Source organism: Anser brachyrhynchus (assembly GCF_964034855.1).
Source record: "Anser brachyrhynchus genome assembly, chromosome: Z".
NCBI lineage: Eukaryota > Metazoa > Chordata > Aves > Anseriformes > Anatidae > Anser > Anser brachyrhynchus.
Window position 1 is genome coordinate 63,418,218 of NC_137697.1, and position 10,031 is coordinate 63,428,248.

At 45.7% G+C, this 10,031-nt stretch overlaps 1 protein-coding gene across 10 annotated transcripts in view; it reads left to right on the forward strand.

Annotated features, from left to right (window-relative positions):
• SEMA6A (semaphorin 6A) overlaps positions 1-4,732 on the forward strand; it is a 120,001-nt gene extending 115,269 nt beyond the window's left edge. For all 10 annotated transcript variants that reach the window (XM_080574903.1, XM_080574902.1, XM_080574904.1 and 7 more), the window contains one exon: positions 644-4,732. In XM_080574903.1, the coding sequence (XP_080431029.1) occupies positions 644-1,833 (1,190 nt within the window). In that variant the 3' untranslated portion in view covers positions 1,834-4,732. The remainder of the gene's footprint in view (positions 1-643) is intronic.
• Positions 4,733-10,031: the final 5,299 nt, after the last annotated feature.

The window sequence follows — 10,031 nt, forward strand, 5'->3', positions numbered from 1 at the left end:
GCAAGGACAATCCTCTGCAAGGCTCAGTACATTTCCACACTGTGCTCTGTCTTTCATGGTTATTTAAGCATCCTCCTGAAGCTCAGGCATGTGACAGTGACTTTTAAAACACATGACAAAGATAACAGAATGACAAGCCTTAAACAACATGGGACACACTTCTCTGATATTTGCAGAGCTTCTCCCTCCTCTCTTCCTTTTATAGGATTTTCAGTCTGAACAATTTACAGTAGTAAAAATAAGATGTCATTAGCTGAGCAGGGACGGGATGGAGGGAGGGGAGGAATGAGCAGTATGTCAGAGGAAGAAAAGTAATAGTTCTGACCTCTCGAAGTCAGTGTGAATTTGCCCAGGGCATAGATTTCAAACTGATTGCAACTGCCCTGCAAGTGAATTCTCTCTCCCTCCCTGAACTTCATAGTGTTCAGCTCCAGATCTGAAAGCTATACTGAGAGCACAAGGCTGTGCATGTAAGATGTACCTGGCAGGTACAGTATGTCTCTAAATTTGGGCAAGCTGATCAAAAATCACCTTGCAGGACACAAACAGACCTCCCAAGGGGTGCCTTTAAATGAAGTAGTTAATGATAAGTGGCTTTTTCCTGTCCTTGGTTTACTTAACCATTGTATGCTGTTCATTTCAGGAGTGATTCGGGAGAGTTACCTGAAGGGTCATGATCAGCTGGTGCCGGTTACCCTGCTGGCCATTGCAGTAATTCTTGCTTTTGTCATGGGGGCCGTCTTTTCGGGAATCATAGTGTACTGCATCTGCGACCACCGCCGCAGAGATGTGGCTGTTGTGCAGAGGAAGGAGAAGGAGCTGACCCACTCCCGTCGTGGCTCCATGAGCAGTGTTACCAAGCTCAGCGGCCTCTTCGGAGATGCTCAATCCAAGGAGCCGAAGCCTGAAGCTATCCTCACGCCCCTGATGCACAATGGCAAGCTGGCGACCCCAGGCAGCACTGCCAAGATGCTAATCAAGGCTGACCAGCACCACCTGGACTTGGCTGCTCTGCCAACCCCTGAGTCTACCCCAACCCTGCAACAGAAGAGGAAGCCCAGTCGTGGCAGCAGGGAATGGGAAAGAAACCAGAACCTCATCAATGCCTGCACAAAAGATATCCCTCCAATGGCCTCACCCGTGATCCCAACCGACCTGCCACTCAGGGCTTCTCCTAGCCACATCCCCAGCGTTGTGGTCCTGCCCATTTCCCAGCAAGGCTACCAGCACGAGTACGTCGACCAGCCAAAAATGAACGATGGGGCTCAGATGTCTGTGGAGGACCAGAATGCCACCCTTGAGTACAAAACCATCAAGGACCATCTCAGCAGCAAAAGCCCCAGCCATGGGGTTAACCTTGTGGAGAGTCTCGACAGCATGCCGCCAAAGGTGCCCCAGCGGGAAGCCTCTCTCGGGCCCCCGAGCACCTCGCTGTCTCAGAGCAGCCTGAGCAAGCGGCTGGAAATGCATTCTTCTGCCTACAGCGTGGACTACAAGAGGAACTACCCGACAAACTCGCTCACAAGAAGTCACCAGGCGTCAACTCTCAAAAGAAACAACACCAACTCCTCTAACTCGTCCCACCTCTCCCGAAATCAGAGCTTCGGCAGGGGTGACAACCCACCGCCTGCTCCACAGCGAGTGGACTCCATACAGGTCCACGCCGCGCAGGCACAGGCCGTGACTGTATCTCGACAGCCGAGTCTCACCGCGTACAACTCTCTGACGAGGTCGGGGCTGAAACGCACGCCCTCGCTAAAGCCAGACGTACCTCCCAAACCTTCCTTTGCTCCACTCTCCACATCCATGAAACCCAATGACGCATGTACATAATCATAGTGGGGTGGGGGGTAGAACAGCAATTAAGCAGAGGTTGCCCTTGAAAACCAGTGTTCTGCAACTGCTCCTCTAAGAAGACGGTTGTTGCAAGCTGAGGATATGTTGATTCTGCTCTCTGGGAAAAGTGGAATATTTTTTTAACCCGAGCCATATGACCCATGGTTGAAGGTTTGCGATTGCAGGACTCGGCCCCACAGCCCTCCGGTTCTTTGCTCAGAAGACTAACTCTCCACCACAAATATTGAGCCAAAAGCACACAGGTGAAAGATGACTGTGACATTTCACCCCCCCAGCTGCACAGTGCATTCCTGAACTGGGAAAGAGTGCTCTGAAAATCAAAACCAATAATTACAAAAACAAAAGAAAAAAAAGTTAAAAAATTAAAAAAAAAAAAAAAGAATGGATTGATAAAGCTAACTCTGACTTAACAATGGCAGAAGTTTACTAAGTGCAGGTACTGTGAAATGCCCATCAGTGTTACAGCCATTTGGTTACAGCAGTTAAATGCCATGCTGGGCGAACTATGTCATAGATTTCTGCTACCCTTCTCTTTTAATGAATAACATGTGACTGTTAACGCAAGTAACTCCTCTTATTTATTGTTCAACTTTCATTTTTCCTAAGGAAATGACTTCTGCATATCATCCTTTGAGCAGCTCTTCAGAGAAGTACCTTGAAAGTTATACCTATTTAACGTGAAACCCATTAACTGGAGTAATTAAAACTCTTTTATTTTTCCAATAAATTCACTGAGTTAAATAAGTTGGAGCTGGAATTCTGAACTTTGTGCCTGGACTGTCTGATTAGCTGAAAAAAACGGGGATATCTATTTAAGTCTCTCAGCTAATTAGCTGGCTGGGCCTCTGACCTAAGACAGCAACAAACAAATACCGTAAGTTCGTAACTTCTAACGCAACTGCAAGAGAAACTCTTAAAAGCCGCACATTTGTGCACCATTGCTATCAACATGGCTTTGTCAGTAGCTAATACTTTCTGTGAAGGCACCAGCTTGTGATGTGCCATCTCATTTCACCTTGCATGTGAGACGGCAAACAAAATCCTCAAACAGTGTGAACTAGTTAATATGCCGGCTGTTACCATGCATAAATTATGGTCTTATCACACGGGTTTTTCGTGGGCATATATCTGTGAATAGCCTGTTTTCTTCCACATGTAAATTTGTGCCTTACACCCTCAGTTGTGTATAATTGTGAGCTGTAGTATGTAAAACCTTTTTCTTTTTCTCCTTGGAGTAATGCAAATATTTATTGGTCCTTCCTCCTCCAAGCCCTCTCAAGAATCGGAGCAAAGACATTCAAAGAAGAATGTAGTGGCTGTCGGCACAACCCCACGTCCCTCAAGACACCGGGCCAGTGCCAAACCCTCTGGGTCAGTCCCACTTCCAGCCGTGCCAAGTCCTCTCCCACAACTACCCTCCAGCCGTGCTGCCCCAAAGGCACCGTGCCGCCCTCCCCTGCCTCCCGCGCGCTGTCTCCAGTGATCATTCTCTCTGGGCAGCAGAGAAACCACAAACACCCTTGTCCCCCGGGGCTGGCGTGTCGCCTGGCTGGGGACAGGCGCCGGCGAGTGGTGCCAAGCCCCGCAGCACGCCCGGCTGCACGTCCCGCAGCACACAGGGCACACAGAGTTAGGACAGGCAGGCAGGCTCCTGCTGCAGCTACCTGCTGCTCCAGAAGGATGCTGCATATACTCCTCCGGGGAAAAAAAATGTATTTTTTTTCCTTTGTTTCTTTTGTGTGACTGTGCATGTAGCTAGCGTGGGAGTGTGCGCGCACACAGGTGTGTGCGTGTGTGTGCGCGCAGGCGTGTAAGTTCCTTTCCAGCCTTTCAGTTTATGCAAAAACGTAGATGTGTTTTTAATCTGTTACAATAACTGTGTCAACATACTGTAGACAAATGATGGGGATCGCTTCTAAGCTTTTTATATATATATATATCTACTGAACAGTATGTTTGAGTAAGGTGGTTGTTTCTGTTTCAATTTGTTTTTTAAAATTTTATACTTCCATTTGTTTTTCAGGGTTTTGGTTTTGTTTCTGAATGACTGAAAAGACAGATTTTAAGTCCATTAGCTTATAGATGGTATATATAAAGTCTGGATGGTCTAGACCAAAGTGTGTAACAAGGGTGCTTGCATGTTCTTTCATTTCATCATGGCTTCTTTTATGAAACAGTTTTGTTCACCCTTAGTGAACTATGCAGACTAGAGTAGATAGATCTGTATCCAAAGCAATGGTGTTGTTTTAATAAAAACAAACAAACAAACAAACAAAAACTTTGAAAACTGTAGGTAGCAAGGTCATTTTTGAAAAGAACCCACTCACAACTCTCTCACCAAGCTCCAAACTCCCTGAGTACCAAATGCACGGGCCCCATTGCTATGACTCAGCAAAATGTCCTGTCAAAATGCAGAAGCAAATAATCACAGCAGCAGCTTGTACAGCGATCTGCCTTTGTAATGTACATCTTGTCCGCTACCAGCTTGACCTTGAAATTCTCATTTGGTACTCAGTGGGTCTTCTCTTCTTGTCCTTCCCCGTCACCGGTTCCCTTCCACCCCTTGTTTTGAGGGGTTCATAAACCTATGTGTGCCTTTGCTTTCCACCCTTGCTATACACTGGTAGATGCAACAAATTCAGACTCCCATTTGTTGTAAAGTTGTAGAGTATCGTGATGTCACCGGTTTCCCTACATTTCCACATCCCCCTAACATCTGATTCACAACTTAATGTATGTTGTAAAAAAATAAAAAAGGGGAAAAAAAAAAGGAAAAAAAAAAAAAAGTAAGAAAGAAAAAGAAAGAAATGAGAAGATAAGGGGAAATAAAAGCTCTTGATTACATATGGTAATAAAACCAGACTGTTCTACCTTATTTCTTGTGTCCTCATTCTTTGGTTTCTGTGAAGATTCATCCTTTTTCTTCAAAAAAATAAATAAACGCAATGCTGATCATTTAGGCCAGGTTAGAGAAATAAATTTGTTGTTTCCTTTCTCTTAAAGATGAACTTGACTTTAGAATAAGGCGATGGTAATTAAAAATTGAATCACACATTTGCTCTCCCTCTATTCATATTCTACATTTTCTTTTTATGAGCTTGTTCATCATCAAATATTTATGGCAGACTTGATAGTTTAAGAGATCAACGATGGGATTTAAGCACACGTGGTCCACCAAAATAGATATCATACATACTGAAGTCATACAGATATGACTTCATTTCCAGGTTTTGCACATTAATAATGGGAGAGCCCATGTTTTCTTTTAGCAGGCATAAATCTACTGTACTTTATAGGCCTGATTTAGAGGATGTTGCCTGAGACTTTAATTCTGCAAGAAAATGGTAGTAAACAGATAAATAACAAAAGCATATACAATGTCCCTCATCCTGACAGTGATTAAAACATACAAAATCCTCCGCATGGATTTTGTGTAAGTGCGGACAACATACTCACAGCCTCTCCCCTGAAGCTGAACACTCATCTCCTTTATTAACAGGGCTTAGTAGTTTTGTTTTGTCACACAGCTTTGTGTTACCTGCTAGGAACTTGGCAGCATGTGTCACTTTCAGTCTACAGCTGGTCCCCTGTGAAGACACACTGTCCAGCTTGTTCTGAAACCTTTCATACAAGCTGCATCTAGGGAAGCTATGCAAATATAGAGATACCTCTATATTAACATTAATATTAGTATTCCTCTATAAACAACTGCAGGCTGCTGCTTCATTGCTCCTTTTTGTTTGTTTTTCTAAGTTAAATAACCCCTGCTCTTGCTGAAGGTGCCCCTCAGCTGTGTGCTGTGCTGCCAGACAGTCTCAGTCATTCCCATGGATCAGGCCTGGCATGCAGAGAGGCACCAGGATTGCCTCTGGCAGCAACACCAGCTGACTCTCTTGCAAGGCTCATCCTGCTGTTGCTAGTGAGAGGAAAGTCACGTTAAAGCATGGGCACGAGGGAGGGAGTGCGGGAAGGGGATGCCGTAATGCATGAGCCCTATAGGCCCTGCAACTCTTCTGTTCTTGTGCCATGGATTTCTTCCTAAATGGGGGTGTGAACCCTTAAGGCAATTTTCCTTCTCAGCGTTTCCCCAGGGCCCATGCACATAGTCACCGGGAGAGCTCCGTCTCACCATATGGCTCTGCAGATAGGACCAACTGAAGGACACAGGGTCTGTCAGATCCCACTGCCCTGGTGGGACCTGGGCCTGCGAAGCAGCAGGATGCTGCCAAGGACAGGTTGCTCCACTGAGCACCCACAGCTCACCCAGGAGAGGCAGTGCCCTCAGCATTTCAATTCAGATGATCCAGCAGGGTGGCTTTTGACAGGTGAGGAGACCTCTAAGCTATCTGTATGGTAAGATCCATCCCCTGCAGGAAGCACTGGTGCCACTCCATGGAAATCACTGGGTTTGGCCTGGACAAAGAAGATACACATGAGAAGCAGGGGTGATGATCTGAGCAGTTTGACTGAATTAATGTTAACTTATTCATCATAGTAATGGTACTCATGTTGGCCTCATTTAACATGTCATTGAGGATGCATGGAAGATCCTTTCCAATCAGTATTAATTTCAACAAACTTTTTTACAGAAACGTAACCTAGCTGATTTGCTCAAAGCCGAAGGTAAAAAAGTCATGTTCCACTGCCCTCCTCTCTCCTCTCCCTCCAGTAGAGACACTTTATCAAACTAAGCAGGAGTGTAATTTCAAAGACACCTTGTTAAATCCTGCCCCATTGCAGCTTTGACAACAGGGAATATTTTGCATGTGAAAGATCCTCAGGTGAAAAGTTGCAGGCAGAAACACAGCAAAAGCACAGGCTGTTCAGAGCTGTTTATGTACAGAAGGACAGATGATTTTGCATAACAGGAGTTGGTACCACAGCAGTGATGCACCGATATTGGGAACAACAAAGTAGTTCAGCCAGTGGTTTGAGTCATTTTTGGGATGTGACTCCAGATCATTCCTCCAACACAAAACCAGCCAGGGTAGGATTGCTCTGTGCTCTCTCCTGGGGCAGGACATGGATTTCTGCTCTCCACAGCTTGCTTATAGATCTTGTTTAGAGCAATGTAGAGGACCCAAAGTGGTAGTCTTGTCTGCCCCGCTGCATTGCAGCGGGACCAAGCAAGCTTAACCCATTCTTGCCAGCTGTTTGTCCAACCTCTCCTTGTGAAAGCAGTTTACGCTGGGAAGAAGCAAAAGCCACCCACGGGAACGGCACCAGGCTTTTCAGAGTGTCTAAAGAAAATAATAAGCTAAGACAGTGGGTTGTACTTGCTTACTTAAGACGAGTTTTCTATTTATCCAATTAAAGTTAATTTCCCAGAAGTATGGCACCTGCTCCAACCAACAAGTGTTAGAGGAACACATTGTGTGTGTAATATTCATACATTTCCTGCTGATGTGTGTGCCTGCTAATGAGTCTCTGAGTGGTCTTTTTACTACTTTTTTCCCTTTTTAAAGAAAGGAGGTACTTCTCTTTTTGGAATAAGCACTAAGACCATCATCACATGCCTTGTGCAGGAAAACGATGATGTGTTAGACTTCTTTGTATGAATAGAAACAGGTAAATAGTCATCTGTCCCCTGCCTTTGTAATTTAAACAGTGTAAGTCAGTAGGGAAAGGCTATAATTGGAGTCAGAGTAAGTGAGGTGAAAATTGCTAGGTGGCAGTACCATCTGCATCTTGTTTTAATTAGCCAAGTTTATTATCAGAATATAAAACTTTCTGCTATTCAAGTCCTTGGCTTATTTCAACCAACAGTCCAAAGCAATTGCCACATGTCTAGGTAAGCACAATTACTGATCAGCAAAGGAGAATTATCCTCCCCACTGATCTGGCTAACAGTTACCGTGTCTGGGAGTAGGGACAAAAATATGACTAACCAAGATCATTGTCACATCTGCTTAGTGTTTCATGACAAACTCTATTAAGGCTAACAGCACCACTGTTAATTCAATTAGATCAGTGTTTTCCTTTGCTGGCCATGATGCATTTGGAAGGCCAGCAACTGTAGGCAGAATGTGGCTGGCAGTCCGCTGCAAGGAATAATAGCATCATAAATAATATATTAAGACGAAGACAAATCTAGCAGGCTGCAGTCAGAGCACATCAGCCATAGAGCTGAACCCTGCAATATCACAAGGGGGAAGGAAAAGAGCAGCCCTGACAGGAAATTATAACAACTGTAAATGACAGGGACCCAAACTCGCTAGGTCAGCTCTTTAAGCAGAGTGCTGGGGGAGCACAGGGCAGCGAGCTGGCAGCAGCTCAGGCACCGCCTGCCCCCACAGGTTCCCTCCTTAGGATGAAGGAGAACACCCCATATGCTGGGTGTGAGGGTGAGCGATGGGCAGGGGCAGGGCTCAGCAGGTTCCTGGCCTGGTCTCCACGTGGGGCACATGTGGTTTGGCGGCACGAGTCCACCGCCGCTGCCTTCTGGATTTTGGCAATCAGATGGCAATGCACTGGCACATGGGCACTGCCACGCCATGGCTAAAACCCAGGAGTGAGACTTGTGCTCACAGAAACCCTGTTTCAGCCTCTTCTGTGGTCAAAGGGGAAAAAATGAAGCACAACATGCTAGTGCAAAAGCATTGGCAACAGCTTCATGAAACAACTTCTAATTTGTTTTTAATGCTGACTTGCTGTGTAGAGAAAAACACTCCACATTATGTGTATGTATAGGGTGGGAAACGATTTTATTTCTGTGACTTAGAAATGATGACATAATCTTATCAGTTCTCAACAAACTGAAGTATTCAGTCTGCTGATAAAGGTATTGCCTCTGTTGGTGCAGCAAACTGCAGATTGAGCTTTTTTTAATGCTGCTTAAATTGCCTGTGAAGCAGCCTTTTATGAGATATGGTGGTTCAAACAATTTTGCAAAGAGCAGGAGACAAAGAGTTCGTTTTACACTAAACTGGTTTCCTAGGAAACACTGCAAAATGTAACACGATATCTCTTTGTGGAAGTTCAAGGACGTGTGTGTGTGTGTGTGTGTGTGTGTGTGTTTCTCCTGACCCTCTTTTTTTTATTATTATTTTTTTGGTGCGGTGTTTGGTTTCTCTGGCCAATTTTACCTTTTGATGGTATTGACAAGAACAGCACAGGTCTGTACTACAGCAACCCGCAATCTGAAGGGCATTTTTCTCTTTGATAATCAAATGTCTTCTCTAAACAGAAAAGAAAAATCTTGATCCAAAACAAGACTCTTCACCCACAGCCCTACTGTTTCAGAAAAGGGAAAAGCAATGACTGTGAGTCCTCAGAGCAAAATTTCAGGCTTCACATAGTCTTCACACCTGGCCCAGCGTGTTTTCTTGTCAGTATGGAGCCTGCAATGCTAATCAGAGACCTGGATGGGTGTGTTGCAGAAAGGCCAGGGTATTAAAGCCCAAGAACCTGACTTTCTGAGAGGAGCACTTTGTTCTTGCCTGTGTGCAAGCAGTGTGTCCCCACACTCTTTCTAGCTGAAAAGGCGCAGTTTCTAGCTGGGAAAAGCCAGCCCTCTATCTAAGCAAGAGAGAGCCACATCTGAATTTACCTCCCGCATGCCTCTTCCACATGGCTTCTTTTAATCTCACCACTAGCACAATCTTAGAGTTGACAAGAGTGGTGCAGTATAAAACCCTTTCCTCAGTCCTGACAGACCCTTATTCTCTGAGCCGGGTGCACTGACATCCCCCACCCTGCCAGCTGCACCAGACATGTTATAGATGACGGTGTTTTTTTTAGTTTTGTCCAGCCCCAGCATCACTGGGAGGTGGCAGGGAAGCCTGCGGCCATCCCCACATTACCGGGATGGAGTCTGAGGCGTGCAGCCTGCATGCACTGCCCTGCTGCACTGCCCTTGTTGCCACGCCTTCCCCTGTCGTTGGTACTGGGAGCAGAGAGGAGGACAGTGGCAAACTGGAGCACACACAGTGACTGTCCAGGGCTGGTCCTGGGAAAGGTCCCTGTTGTGTTTCAGTGCTGCAGGTCATTGGCAACCAGGTTTAAAATTCAGAGAAGGACATCCTCAGGTGTCAGCTCGGCTTCATTAGGCCAGCAGAGCCCAGGCAGGTGGTAGGCCAAGGGCTGGCATTTGCCACTGGTGCAGAAATGTGAACTTTGGGGAACTAAATTCAGCAGGGTGGCTGGGAGTAGAGGGCAGAGCACCTTGGAAGAGC